Genomic DNA, 15,018 nt, shown 5'->3' on the forward strand with positions numbered 1-15,018 from the left:
AAATAAATTACTTATCCATGTAACATATATAATGGTAAAATTTTTTGATATAATCTGAGTAACGTAATTATTCGGCCACATATAACTATCTTGAATGGATTTGAATGTTAAATACCCATTTAAAACCGAGACTTCATACAGGGCGAAAATATTGCCTATGGTTAAACTTTATTCTCTTAATCTGAAGAAACCAATTTATTCGGCCACGTGGAGTCAGTTAAGCCACGTCGGACAGAGTTACCAAACTCCGTATCTCTCGGCTTCTGTTATACTCGTCAAAGTAGAGAAAATGCAATCCAATTCGGTATAAATATCCGATTATTTCCCCTAATTCGCGGCTCCCTGTTCTTCCCCAAAATCTCGTCTGCGACGATTTCAGAGCGGAAATCGTCGCGGCGATGGAGCGGCGATCGAGTTCTACTGCGCGGCGCGTTCTGATTTCGTCGATGTTTCTTCAATTTCTAGCGGCGATTGCCGTTTCGGGGGCCAAATTCCAGCAGGAGTTTGCCGGAGTGCAGCCGCTATCGCAGATCGCCATTCACAAGGCGTCGCTTGCGCTGGACGAATCTGCGTATATCAAGGCTTCTCCTCGGCTTCTCGGTTTGCAGGTAAATCTTTTCGGTTCATCGTAACGCTGACCGTAGCAACAAACAAGGTTTTGTCGTTCATAAGTTTGTGGACAGTGTCGACGGATTTATTTTTTTTTGAAGTTTTTCAACGCGTGGGACTTTATTTTTTATTTTTGCTTCAATTGGAAGTCAAGTTGCATTTTAAATATTGCACGTTATGAGAGAATTTCAGAAGAGTCGGTGAATTCTATCATGATTGACTTGAGTTTTGTAAAAGTTATTGAAGTGTACTTGAGCAATGAATATTAGTGAAAGTGGGATTTGTCAGTTGGAAATTCAGCGATTAAACTGTGGTTTTCTATCAAATTGCTTCACTGAAGTGGACCTGAGTTGCAGGGGGACGATGTCGAATGGGTAACGGTGGAACTCTGGTCCCCAAATCCATCCAATGATGACTGGGTTGGTGTGTTCTCGCCGGCAAACTTCAAGTAGTTTCTTTCTCTCGCCTTCCCTCTCTACCACTCTTGGGCTTCACGACTATTAACTGCGATGTTGCTTCTGATAGTTCGTCCTCTTGCTATGGTGAAGACGAAAATCCAAGGGTGCAGGCACCTCATATTTGCTCTGCGCCAATTAAGGTTCAGCATTCTTACTGTTTCCTCTTTATTGTCGAAATTAACCAAACATTTAGGGAAAATATCTCCTGAACCTACGATTTACAATGTGATTTCAGTATCAATTTGCAAATTATTCGAACCCGAGGTTCCTGGAGACGGGAAGAAGTCTTCTGAAGCTTCAACTTATTAACCAAAGAGAAGACTTTACTTTTGCATTGTTCTCCGGCGGGCTTTTTGATGTATGGGTTTCACTCAACTCCTTGCTCAATGTCAAATCTTTCATCAAAATCTTAGCACCTTCCCTGAAGTAGAAGGAGCGTGTTTTAAATTAATATATATTCCCTCTGAGCTAACCCATGTTTTTTATCTAACAGCCAAAACTCGTCTCAGTATCAAATTCTCTCAAGTTTGCCAATCCTAAGGCACCCGTGTATCCTCGCCTTTCCCATGGAAAGGTTTGGGATGAGGTACGTGCATAACAAGCTTCTGAATCTCTATTATTCTCCCTGTGTAATGATATATTTCTCTTTCCGTCAAATTTTTTTTGCCATCTTTCGTTCACATACTTCTTGGGGGAGCATTTATGGAGCCCACTAATTACATATTTCTTGGGGGAGCATTTTCTTCTCGAATGAGACTTGTATCTTTTTTAAAATTAGTTATATATGTGATTTTATTTTATTCGATGAATAAGTGTTATTTTGTCCGGTAATTCACCGCTGAAAGTTTATTTTCATGCAGATGGTGGTCACATGGACGAGCGGGTATCGCATAGATGAAGCATTTCCTTTTGTGGAATGGGGGCCAAAGGGAGGTCCCCAGACACGTTCACCTGCTGGTACATTGACATTCAAGCGTAACAGCATGTGCGGTATGCATCTTTCCCTTTTGATCTCCTTATTGTGACACACTTTTCGTCCACTGATACATAATGAATACCATTATGAGTTGGAAAAAATATGTACTGTCCACAAATAATAGTAAAACTGCTCATAGAAGTTAAGCGTTTGCCCCGAAATGCTTGATTCTTTTTTGCATTTTTTTGTAATTGCTGATATCAATAAAATGAGATTGAATGTCTCATTTTCAGGCGCACCAGCACGTACCGTGGGATGGAGAGACCCTGGCTACATTCACACAAGCTTCTTGAAAGATCTCTGGCCCAACGCTCGGTATGAAAGGCCAGATCGTTATTCTTGTCTAGAATAAGCGTGAATTAACAAGAAAAAACATTGAAAAAAATAAATATTTCAGTTATACATACAAGCTAGGACATCAACTTCTAGATGGGTCCCTCGTATGGAGCAAGGAATATTCCTTCAAGGCATCACCTTATCCGGGGCAAGATTCTCTTCAGAGGGTCATCATTTTTGGCGACATGGGAAAGGTGATATTCTTAATTTTGCAGCCATACATTAACCTCAGTCGTTCATGTGTCCCGCTTGGGTTGGAAGACTATAGCAAATATCTCATCATTACAATCATCCCAAAATCTTGCCATAGTCCATGTTTGGGACTAAACGAATGACGACGATGATGATAACGATTGCAGTTGGTAATCAGATGATGATGATGATAATTATGCTGAAATATTCAAATGTTCCATCTCATCTTGACAACCCATGGATGACGATTCCAAGGACAATGTCAGCTCTTGGAAACTGAATGATGCCGATGAAGATGATTCATCATCATCGTGTCATGTTCATGTCAAACACTAGAGCCTGCTGATTTTTAATTTTCCTTTGGTTTACAGGCCGAACGCGACGGTTCCAATGAGTACAGCAACTACCAGCCAGGGTCTTTGAACACAACTGATCAGCTCATCAAGGACCTCGAAAATTTTGATATAGTCTTCCACATTGGAGATATGTCCTATGCGAATGGGTACCTTTCTCAGTGGGATCAGTTCACCTCACAAGTGGAGCCCATCGCGTCCACTGTGCCTTATATGACCGCCAGGTCTGTCTTACCCTTCATATTATTCTAGATTTTTGTACTCATCTATAACTAAAATCAAAAAAATGTTCTGTTTTCTCCTGCAGTGGAAACCATGAGAGAGACTGGCCTGGGTCAGGATCCTTCTACGATACCATGGACTCTGGCGGGGAATGTGGTGTGCTGGCAGAGACCATGTTCTATGTTCCCGCTGAAAACAGAGCCAAATTCTGGTAAAGTCTCATAATTTTTTTGGTTGCCCATTCTCAGAAGCATTTTGAAAGCTTTAAACGCACTCCCTTTCTCACCTCTCTTTACCATTTTATCACTACAAAGATAGACTCTATCTATCTCCATCTCTCTTCTCCCTGTCATTTTATCTCTTCAAGAATAAAATCTCTCTCTCTCTCTCTATATATATATATATATATCTCTTTAGCTATCAATCTATCGATATATCTCTATCTATATATATATATCTCTCTCAGAGAAGATAGACTCTATCTATCTCCATCTCTCTTCTCCCTGTCATTTTATCACTTCCAGAATAAAATCTCTCTCTCTCTCTCTCTCTCTATCTCTTTAGCCATCAATCTATCGATATATCTCTATCTATATATCTCTCTCTCTCAGAGAAGATAGACTCTATCTATCTCCATCTCTCTTCTCCCTGTCATTTTATCTCTTCCAGAATAAAATCTCTCTCTCTCTCTCTATCTCTTTAGCTATCAATCTATCAATATATCTCTATCTATTTATCTCTCTCAGATAAAACAAATTTACTTAGAGGCTAAATAAATTAATTCATTTTGTACTAGGTATGCCACGGACTACGGCATGTTCAAGTTCTGCGTGGCAGATAGTGAGCACGATTGGAGGGAGGGGTCTGAGCAATACAGATTCATTGAACAGTGCTTGGCATCCGTTGATCGGCAGAAGCAGCCATGGCTGATATTTGCCGCCCATCGCGTCCTCGGATACTCGTCTGATTTCTGGTATGCAAAAGAGGGCAGCTTTGCTGAACCCATGGGCAGGGAAAGCCTTCAGAAACTGTGGCAGAAGTATAAGGTTGACATTGCCTTTTATGGGCATGTTCACAACTACGAGAGGACTTGCCCAATCTACCAGGTATGCCAAAAATGGCAATAATCATCGTCCTCATCTTCAGTTATTATTTTTATCTTCATCCTTATTGACATCATCATCCTCATCTTTTAATCGCGACCGAAAGTATCTAAATCTTCTAAACTGTTATTATCACCTTTGGCCGTCATAATATTTGTTATTATCATCATAGTTACAATCTTCACAGCCATCATCATTGTAATATTGGCAATCATCATAGTCATTGTCTTTGTCTTGATCACTAAAGACAACAAAATCATCTTCCGCGTTTCTATCCTCGTCTTCATTTTCATTATTGTCTCCATCATCATAATCATCACTACTGTGACCATTTTCATGGCGCTCATTGTCCATGCCAACATGCATCACAATAATCATCATGGGTATCATCATTATATTCGTAGCGATTGGAACCAGAGTCAGGGCACTCATCATCATCACAATCATCATATTCATTGGAATCATCCTGGTCATAGTCATCATCATGCCATGATGAGGGATGAAGCAAATGAAGCCATTGATGCCATAATCATCTCAATTATCATCATCACAATCTAAATGTAAATCATAACCACCAATTTTACAGTCATCATATTTTTTGAGTCACCACATTAATCATAATCAATCATGGCATGACAGAATCAATGTGTGAACCAAGAGAAGACTAACTACTCGGGGGAGGTCAACGGGACGATCCACGTCGTCGTAGGCGGCGGCGGCAGCCACTTATCTACATTCAGTGACGTGGAGACGCAGTGGAGTCTCGTCAAAGACTTTGACTTTGGCTTTGTCAAACTCACTGCCTACAACCATTCCTTCTTGCAGTTTGAGTACAAGAAAAGCAGAGACGGCCTCGTCTATGATTCCTTCACCATCTCCAGAGACTACAGAGACGTTCTCGCTTGCGTCCACGATGGTTGCTCTCCCACAACTCTTGCTTCTTGATTCCTCTATCTCTCTCTCTAGATCTATCCATCTATCTATACATCTATCTAGATATAACTAGCTAGATCTCACTCATTCTCTATTATTTTTGTTTCCCTATATAGATATGCATATATGTGTTTTCTTCTTTTTTTGTGTCGTGATGAATTTTTTCTATAATTGGAATTGTGAAGGTAGTAATGTATGTGTGAATGATTTTAACAAGACTATGATTGCTTTGTTTTCCTTCAGATGCTATTAATAATTACTCTCTTTGTTATTTGTTGTGATTAAAATGTATATCTACTGTGAAGGTAGTAATGTATGTGTGAATGATTTTAACAAGACTATGATGGCATTGTTTTCTTTCAGATGTTATTAATGATTATTCTCTTTTTATTTGTTGTGATCAAAACGTATAACTACTGTGGAGTTCAAATACTTAGTTGTGAGTGTGATTTAGTATATAAGATCAAGTTTTGACTGAAGATTGAATGTTATCAAGTCGTCAGAACATCGATTTGAGTGATTAAAATGTATTAATCTTTGTGTTTAACTCATTAGGTATTAGAGCTGACATCTTGGGGTGAATCAAATCAAGAATAGAACATTCCTATGGATCTGATGGTAAAATAAAGCCTTAAAATTGCATCATTATTCATTGATGAGGATATTTTTTAATTCAGAGTGCGATGCGTGGTCAAAAGACTAGTCTAAGTACACTCTTTTTGTTGGAGGTGATTGATATATTTATTGATGTATTCCTCTTTTTATACCTGATTTTACATGAATAGACTTGAATTAGTATAACGGGTCTTGATAAATACCCAAACTACATAGTTTAATATGGAATACCTTCCAACAATGGGATTTTATATGCATATTAGTCAAGAAGTTGGGATAAAACACCTCTGATATAGAACATTCTCCCACAATACAATAATCACGGGTTAGAAAAAAATTATAAAAATAAATAAACACATCTCTCTCCTTTATCACTCTATTAGATATAGAATACAAATTAAATGCCTAATATCTAAGATAATGTTAACATACGTGAACATTGTATAAATCTAATCAAGTCCCCCCTTGTTAAATTCAGCCACACAGCACATGAACTGTGTGAGGGGAAAATTATCTTCTAGGAAGTTTGCTTTATTAGAGAGGAACCCCTTTCAAGACTATTTCCAAGTTGAAATGGGCATAAAATCGCAAAATATACACTTGGATGTCATATTAACTATGTATATCTTAATTTTAACTTTTATTCGTTGCTTCTACTTAGTTATTAATGCGACATATGGGGTCGTTATCTATTTACACACACACATATATATATATATATATTCCGTTCAAGAGAAGGTACTCTGAAAAACCCACGTAAAACTGATGAACCATTGAAATAACAATAATAGTCCAAAGAATATCAACAAAATCAAACAATTTAATACAATAAACCGTCATTGGGAATAATACAACTTACTCCACTTCATTTATTCAAGTAAACACCGGTGTTTAATATTTAAACTTATATCCATCCACTTATGCTTTAATCAAAATAACCAAAATCTGACTGTCATTGAGTCCACGGGCCGTACAGATAGTAAAAAAATAATTCAAACCGTCATTGGTAAAAAAATAATTCCTTATTTTTTCTTTCCGGGGCCTGAGATTATGTACAAAATTTCCCTGGTGTAATAATCACAATCATAAAAATCATTACATACAAAGTAAGACATACAAAAATCCTTCAAATAGTTTCACTAAACTCTAGAAATATATACATCGACATAAAGAAATGAATATTTCCATATTTTTTCTTTGCATTATAATTTATAACCATTCAATACATTAATGATGTCGCTCATTTTCTCAAACAAAGATGGTTCTGCACGAAATCAATTAAGTCCAAACTATGCATGTACTAAAATGAAATAGCTTTCCGTGGTGTAATAATCACAATCATAAAAATCATTACATACAAAGCAAGACATACAAAAATCCTTCAAATAGTTTCACTAAACTCTAGAAAGATATACATCGACATAAAGAAATGAATATTTCCATATTTTTTCTTCGCATTATAATTTATAACCATTCAATACATTAATGATGTCGCTCATTTTCTCAAAGAAAGATGGTTCTGCACGAAATCAAGTAAGTCCAAACCATGAAAAAGTTAGAATGGGGACATGAAAGTGGTTACATACACCATGAAATTCGTACCCATCCATATCTGATTGATTTATAATAAAGTGAAAGCCCTCATTTTAAGCATATTCTTATCCGCACAGTAAAATAATTCAAAATAAGTAGACTCAAAGTGGGAAACAACCAACATACAATGAACTTTGAAATTCGTACCTATCCATATCTGATTGATTTATGATAAATCGAAAGCCATCACTTTTAGCATATTCTTATTCGCACAGTAAAATAACTCAAAAAAGTAGACTCAAAGTGGGAAACAACCAAGATACAAAGAACTTTGAAAGCTCCTTTGGAACGTTCCTCATAATAATAAAAAATGTATAAAAGGGTTTTTCTGCATCAGAGATAAGGATGAGAGATTATTCAGGACTTTCTTCAGTGGTTTTTTGGCATGTTTCTTGCCCTATCACATCATTGTCAAATGAAAGCGATTTTCAACCGTACAATCCATGGGCCCAGATTGATCGTGTGGCCAGGAAAGTGTAGTCCCTCCAAGCCGTTCAGCCTCTCTTCTCTCCAACATATCCAGATTGTGAGGATGCGTCCACCACTAGCTCTTTATTTATAGTTATACATTTTTTTTTACATTTTTCTCAAAAACCCTTCATTAATTGGCATATTGTGGAAATTTCTACTATGCGATTGCAATCTAAGTGGTAGTTTTGTTCTACCAATTCTTAAAATTTCTCTAAGTACCCTTTCTTCATCAATTAGCATAGTATATAAATTTCTAATCAGGGCAATAAATAAGCATATTTTTTCTACATTTTCTTCATCAATGGGGACAATATACAAACTTCTTCACAGTATACAACTTTTTACATTTTCTTAAATATCTTTCCTTCATCAATGGGCACATGATACAAACTTTTTAACAGTATACAACTATTTTACATTTTCTTAAATATCATTCCTTCATCAACGGGCACAATATACAGGTTTCTAACCTGGTGAATTTCGATGGGCATTTGGGTTTTAAATTTTTTACAATACCTTTCCTCCATTGATTGGCACAAAATACAAAATTCCATTTTAGGAAGTTTTGTTGTACAGTTTTTAAATTTTCTTGAATATCCTTCCTTCAACATTGGGCACAATATACAAATATATTGTGCGATCCAATAAGCATTTGTTTCCTAAACTTTTTTATACTTTCTTTAATACCCTTCCTTCATCAATGGGCACAATATACAAATATATAATGTGGTCGATTCAATAATTTTTTTCTACAACTTTTTACATTTTCCTGAATACCCTTCCTTCATCAATGGGCACACTATACAAATATATGATGTGGTAGTTTGAATAATTTTTTTCTACAAATTTTTACATTTTCCTGGATACCCTTCCTTCATCAATGGGCACAATATACAAAATTATAATCTGAGAAATCCAATAGGCATTGTATTCTACAATTTTTACATTCTCTAAAAAACCCTTCATTAATTGGGACAGTTTACAAATTGCAACTCCAGGCAATCGAATAGGCAGTTTGTGCAATAATTTTTACATTTTCTCAAATATTCTTCATTAATTGGCACGTTATACATATTTCCACTCTGGGCTCTCTAATGGACAGTTTTGTACTAAAATTTTTACATTTTCTCAAATACCTTCTTTCATCAATTGACACAATATACAAACTTCTACTCTGGATAATCCAATAATCATGTGATCTACGATTTTTATTCTTTATCAGATACCCTTTCTTTATCAACTGGCAGTGTATGCAAATTTCTAGTCTGAGCAATCCAATTGGAATTTGTATTTTATAAAATTTCTTAAATACCCTTCCTTAATCAAATCTAATCTGAGCAATCCAATATGCACTTGTGTTCTACAATTTTTATAGTTTCTCAAATACCCTTCTATCAACTATTTGCAATGTATACAAATTTTTACTATGAGAATCCAATGTGCACTTGTGTTCTACAATTTTTAAAGTTTCTCAAATACCCTTCTTTCACCTATTTGCAGAGTAAACACATTTTTACCACGAGAATCCAAAATGTATTTGTGTTCTTCAATTTTTTACATCTTATCAAATAAATACCCTTCATCAGTTGACACAATATACAAATTTCTACAATGGGAAGATGCAATAAGCATTTGCGGATCATCCGTGACGAACAGGTGGGCAATATTTATCTTTAATAAATTTAACACACTAAGAACAGGATATAAAGTGAATTTTCAGAATCAAAGGTATAATAATAATTCTACAGTTTAAAGGGGACTGTGAAGCAACCCATCTCCTTCAGTCGTCTCTGGATGACGTGAGTTAATGATGGGTGCAGCGAAATGAGATCGTGGAGCAAGATCGAAATTTTACTCGAAAACCCATTTGTAAAACCCCCTAATTTCTGTGAATTAGTGCGCAAACTCTTGCAAGATCTAGTCTTTTGACTTAGTTCTTAGTGTGTCTACTCTGACGGCTCTATCTTCTTCATCCTTTTTCATCTTCTTCGTCATCTCTGTCATACCCTCTTTCCTCCCATCTTCCTTCTGTCACCATTATAAGAACCCACCAACTCTCCCATTTCCAGCCCGTGCTAGATCTTCTCTCCATCAAGGTAACAAAAGTTTTATTTCTTTTCAGAAAGTTCCTGCGACTTCGTTATGGTTCTAGTTTGCGGAGATCTCAATCGGGTTCTAACGTTTTTCCCTAATTGGGCGAACAGTATGTTGAATCAGTAGTTTAATATCAGATCTTTCCGTTTCTTGCACATGTTCTTGATGCATTGATTAGATTTCTCTGCCTCTTTGATCCACCTCGGTTCCCATCGGTCCGGATTCCTAAAATTTGGGAATATTTTCCGTGTAATTATATGTCCGATCCAGTCTTTGATCCTGGTAATCTGTTCCGTCTATGTCAACCCTTCTTTTTTCATCTGATCCTTTTAATTCTTATGAATTTACCTTTTCTTTGATTTTAAGTTCTATCCGATGCGGATCGTCCCAGTCTGTGATATGTGATTATTTTCTATCTTTAGAACAGCCGAGATAATAACCTGATTATACTCTTTCCTGTTTAATTTTGGGTTGTGCAGCTTGTTTTGCCCAATAGAGAGACGAAAAGATGGATGCCGGTGGAGGCTAAGTCCTGAATCGGGATCTTCTGCCATGATCGGTAAAAACCCATCTTTCTGATTCCATTTCAAGTAGAGACCATTTTATCAAATTTCTCACAAGTTTCTGTTTTGTATGCAGTTTGTGGGGAGATGATCAAGGGACATAAAGCTTTTCAAGAAAAGACAAAATTTAATTTCTCTGGTTTTGATAAACTTGGGGCAATTCTAAGAAGCAGCTTGGGCATGGCATTCGGACCACATTTATTCAGAACTGACGTTTCAGCTAGATTTGCGTCTCAAACAATTTGTCCAGCATCTGCTTTTAAGCCGTGGCCTTTACAAGTCCACTTAGGTGACGGATTCCACGAAAATCTGTGGTCATACTCCTTCATCTAGACAAAATCAATTAATCACCATCATCATATCATCGTCGGCTGATCATCAAATATGTGGTCTGATTTCTAGCTTACATCGACACATCTGTGGATACTCTTTCATCTTGACAAAATTGATCATCATCATCATCATCATGGTGGTGGGTATAGTGATCATCTGAGGATATTCCGTCTCCTTGACGAAATTGATCATCATCATCATCGTCTTCGTCGGTGGTGGGTCATCTGATCATCAGACATGTGCTTCTCTCCAGCGGCCCAGGAGAGGCCGCTGAGGCTGCCAAAGACACTGTCAGAGTCAACCAAGGACCCAGTTGACTTTTATGAGCCCTTCATTCCTGGTCTACCTGATGACGTGGCAAAATACTGCCTGGCCCTTGTGCCACGTAAGCATCTGCCACGTGTTGGCGCCGTTTCGAAGCAGTGGAGGGCTTATCTGCAAAGCAGAGAATTTCTGGCCATTAGAAAGGACTTGGGTAAGCTGGAGGAATGGCTGTTTCTGCTGATGGGGGATAGAGATGGAAAGGGGAGCCACTGGGAGGTTAAGACCGAGTCCGAAGAAGGATACACGGCAGTCCCGCCGATGCCCGGGCCGGTCAAAGCCGGCTTCGGAGTGGTCACTCTTGATGGAAATCTTCTGATCATGGCCGGACACTTCACCACGGACGGTGGGGATAGGTCTGTCTCATCCGAGGTCTACCAGTATGATTCCCGGGTCAACAGGTACTTTTGCCTTAACCCTGTCTTTTGATAAATTGGGTTATGTTTTTTTTCTTATCACTGACCTGATCGATTGGATTGGCTGATTATTATATCTGATAAATCTTTTTGAGAATAGAAAAAGATGGATCATGATCTGTCAGGTATGAAAAATTATAACAATATAATAAAAGTTCCCCTCTCTCTGAAGGGGCTGTTATATTGTGGCGTAAAGCAGCAGGGAAAAGAGAGATTAATATAATTGGGCTTGCCAAATGGCAGCACTCGATTAAACTGAGCAATCCATTCCATTCATTGGGCCGATCGAGCGATCTTGCATTGATTGGCCCTCTTGATCGGATCTTATCGATGTACCATTCAAGATCTGTGCGTTTGATTGGATCAGAGCAATACAATTATGGTCTGGGATGTGTGATCAATCTAAAATCCCAATCGCGACCGACAAGATCGCTAACCTCTTGCACGTAGTGGAAATACGAACATGATCTAGTGTGATTCTCGGGTGATCTTCTTAATCCTCGTGTATCCATAAATACTCTTGGTTTTTATTTAATGAATTGGAAAATTCTGAGGAATTTTTTACTTACTGCAGCACCCGGAGAAAAGTTCTCACGATATTTTGTTCTGGGTTTCACACGCAGATGGTCAAAGCTGACAAGGATGAATGTGGCCCGGTTTGACTTTGCCTGCGCTGAGGTCAACGGGCTGGTCTACGCGGTCGGCGGGTACGGGTCAACAGGGGAGAGCCTCTCAAGTGCCGAAGTCTACGACCCGTTGACCAACCGTTGGGCTCTGATCCAGAGCCTGCGGCGGCCGCGGTGGGGGGGCTTTGCCTGCGGTATCGCCGGAAAGCTTTACGTGATGGGCGGGCGGTCAACGTTCACAATTGGGAACTCGAGATCGGTTGATGTGTACAGCCCCGAGAGGGGTACATGGGGGGAGCTGAAGAAGCAGGGCTGCGTCATGGTGACCACTCACGTGGCGTTTGGTGATAGGGTGTTCTGCATGGAGTGGAAGGATCAGCGGCGGGTGGCGGTGTTTTTGGCGATGGAGGGCACGTGGGGACAAGTGTCTGTGCCGGTGGCGGGCGGCGCCGCCGGGACGGGGTTCAGGCTGGGGGTGATGCAAGGGAAGCTACTGCTGTTGGCTTCGGAGCAGGATGCGGGTTACGAGACGCTGGTTTACGATCTGGAATTAGGCCAGTGGGGGACCTCATCTATCAAGCCATCTGGGTCTTGCCTCTGCTCTGTCACCATTCATGCTTGACTCATTACTCTCTATATTTGTTATAACTTTCTCTCTCTAGACTTGGCATTGATGGTTGTCGGATTTTTCTTGTTGCTGCTGTAATCTGATTGGTACAGTCTCCCTCTTTTCTGTTTAGCGTGAATCATTGAGTAACTCTGCTCTCTCTCGCTCTCTATAGAGCAAGGTGGTAACCGCTTCCTTCTATTTCTCTCTTTGGACTGATCCTCTTCTGGATCTTCCTTGCTCTTTGTAACCTCATTTCTGCGCTCTCCATCATCTCTCGACTTGGTGATGAATCTGCCTTAATGAGTAGCCCTTCTCTCTCTAAGGCAGTGATGACAGCCATCTTTATCGATCTGCTTTTGGCAATGATCCATTTTTTTGGTAAGAATTTTTCTTACAGTATGTAATCCGATATCTGCGCATGTCTCTCTCCAATTATATACATCAAATCAAAGTGAATCATTGAGTAACTCTGCTCGCAATCTCTCTCTTTAGAGTTGGGCATAGATGTTTCATTATCTCACCAGAATTAACCTTGCCCTTTATCTTATCTGATCCAGGTTTTCTTCCCTCTGTTGCTCTCTATCTATTTTTTATTGATTTGACATAAATTTTCTGTCCCAAAACTTGTACATCTTATCTTTATCTCTACACATGGCGGTGGTCTACCTTTTTTCTTCCTATAATAAGCACCGCTGCTGTTTCTCTCTCTACCCTTTTCTATGCATCATCAGAGCTGTGTCTGTTGTACTCTCTCTCTAGATTTTTGTTGGCACCCTCAATTGTTGGGACCAAAGCCCTCCCTTCTCTGTTGTACTCTCTATCTTAATGTGGTAAAGATTGCATCTGATCACTCATCTCTTTTTATAATCTGGGCATCTGTGACATCATCTCAGGCAGATGTTATATTCATGGATAAGGCTCATGTAGGAATGACTATCTGTCATCCGTCCTTACCGTCATCAGTCATCCGTCCTGACCTCAGAACAGAATGAAAGCTTTCAAGTCTCTCATTTCTCTTCGTCAGCTGGTGCTGGTGATTTACTCTAAAGCTCGTGGATGGCTAATGACCAATCATTTGTTCCGTCCCTTACCATCATCAGTCATCCATCCTGACCTCATAAAGCGAACAGACAAAACCCTTCATGAGTTCGATTCTGTCCTGTCATCAGGCAAGTGTGATCTGCTCTAAAGTTACAATTGTCCTCTTCCCAGCACATCGAAGGGAAGCAGAATTAAACTGCAGACTCTGTGATGGATGACGGACCAAAATGCTGTCCTGTCTCATCTGTCCTCTTCCGTCCCTCACCATCTGCAATTCTTCATCCTGTCCTCGAATCTGTAACGCAACAGTAACCTTAGTACCCCCGTTCTGTTGCGCTCTGTCCTGTCATCGGCCATCGCACAATTACCCTAGGTTAACAACCATCCTCTATCAGTGCAGTCATTCATCCAGTCCCCACCCCATTGGAGCGAAAAGGAACGGAACAGCAGACTCTGCCACAGATGAGTGACTGAAATCCCGTCCTGTCCTGTCATCATGGGCTAGTCATTAACTTAAGGTTTATAACCGTCCTCCATTGGTTCAGCCATCTGTTCCGCCCAACCCACCAGAGGGAAAAGGAACATAACTGCAGACTCTATGGCAGATGACTGACCGAAACCCCGTCCCGTCCCGTCATCATGGGCTAGTCATTTACTTAAGGTTTATAGCCATCCTTCGTCCGTTCAGTCATCTGTTCCGCCCAGCCCAGCAAAGGGAAAAGGAACGGAACGGCAAACTATGTGACAGATGACTGACCGAAACCCCGTCCCGTCCCGTCATCAGGCCCAGTCATTTACTCGAGGTTTATAACCATCCTCCGTCCGCTCAGTCATCTGTTCTACCCAGCCCATCAAAGGGAAAAGGAACAAAGCTGCAGACTCTGTGACAGATGACTGACCAAAATGCCATCCCGTCCCGTCATCAGGGGCTAATCATTTACTTAAGGTTCATAACCGTCCTCCATCGGATCAGTCATCTGTTCCACCCAACCCACCAGAGGGAAAAGGAACGGAACGGCAGACTATGTGACAGATGACTGACCAAAACCCCGTCCCGTCCTGTCATCGGGCCCGGTCATTTACTCGAGGTTTATAACCGTCCTCCGTCTGTCCAGTCATATGTTCTGCCCATCCCATCAGAGGGAAAAGGAAC

The 15,018-nt window shown here is 39.6% G+C and overlaps 2 protein-coding genes across 2 annotated transcripts; both read left to right on the forward strand.

Annotated features, from left to right (window-relative positions):
• The first annotated feature begins 307 nt into the window (after nt 1-307).
• Nucleotides 308-5,424, forward strand: LOC144716068 (putative inactive purple acid phosphatase 27). The gene is made up of 12 exons (XM_078591089.1): nt 308-608; nt 966-1,057; nt 1,135-1,207; nt 1,303-1,425; nt 1,561-1,653; nt 1,928-2,057; nt 2,277-2,358; nt 2,441-2,573; nt 2,943-3,148; nt 3,232-3,357; nt 3,943-4,252; nt 4,889-5,424. Exons 1-12 carry the CDS (start codon nt 399-401, stop codon nt 5,192-5,194), a joined length of 1,884 nt encoding a protein of 627 aa, XP_078447215.1. The 5' UTR covers nt 308-398; the 3' UTR covers nt 5,195-5,424.
• A 4,383-nt stretch (nt 5,425-9,807) lies between these two features.
• LOC144715982 (Galactose oxidase/kelch repeat superfamily protein) lies at nt 9,808-12,971 on the forward strand. Its single transcript, XM_078590946.1, has 4 exons — nt 9,808-9,957; nt 10,435-10,514; nt 10,595-11,573; nt 12,212-12,971. Exons 3-4 carry the CDS (start codon nt 11,089-11,091, stop codon nt 12,834-12,836), a joined length of 1,110 nt encoding a protein of 369 aa, XP_078447072.1. The 5' UTR covers nt 9,808-9,957; nt 10,435-10,514; nt 10,595-11,088; the 3' UTR covers nt 12,837-12,971.
• The last annotated feature ends 2,047 nt before the right edge of the window (nt 12,972-15,018 follow it).

The sequence above is a fragment of the Wolffia australiana genome, chromosome 20 (genome assembly GCF_029677425.1).
Source record: "Wolffia australiana isolate 7733 chromosome 20, ASM2967742v1".
Classification (NCBI taxonomy): domain Eukaryota; kingdom Viridiplantae; phylum Streptophyta; class Magnoliopsida; order Alismatales; family Araceae; genus Wolffia; species Wolffia australiana.

What these genes read in the sequence shown, in the direction of transcription:
- LOC144715982 (XM_078590946.1), top strand. Translation starts at nt 11,089, where the DNA reads ATGTGCTTCTCTCCAGCGGCCCAGGAGAGGCCGCTGAGGCTGCCAAAG. An exon ending in TATGATTCCCGGGTCAACAG is followed by an intron (nt 11,574 to 12,211) that starts GTACTTTTGCCT and finishes TTTCACACGCAG; the next exon opens with ATGGTCAAAGCTGACAAGGA.
- LOC144716068 (XM_078591089.1), top strand. Translation starts at nt 399, where the DNA reads ATGGAGCGGCGATCGAGTTCTACTGCGCGGCGCGTTCTGATTTCGTCG. An exon ending in CTCGGCTTCTCGGTTTGCAG is followed by an intron (nt 609 to 965) that starts GTAAATCTTTTC and finishes CCTGAGTTGCAG; the next exon opens with GGGGACGATGTCGAATGGGT. An exon ending in TTTGCTCTGCGCCAATTAAG is followed by an intron (nt 1,208 to 1,302) that starts GTTCAGCATTCT and finishes ATGTGATTTCAG; the next exon opens with TATCAATTTGCAAATTATTC.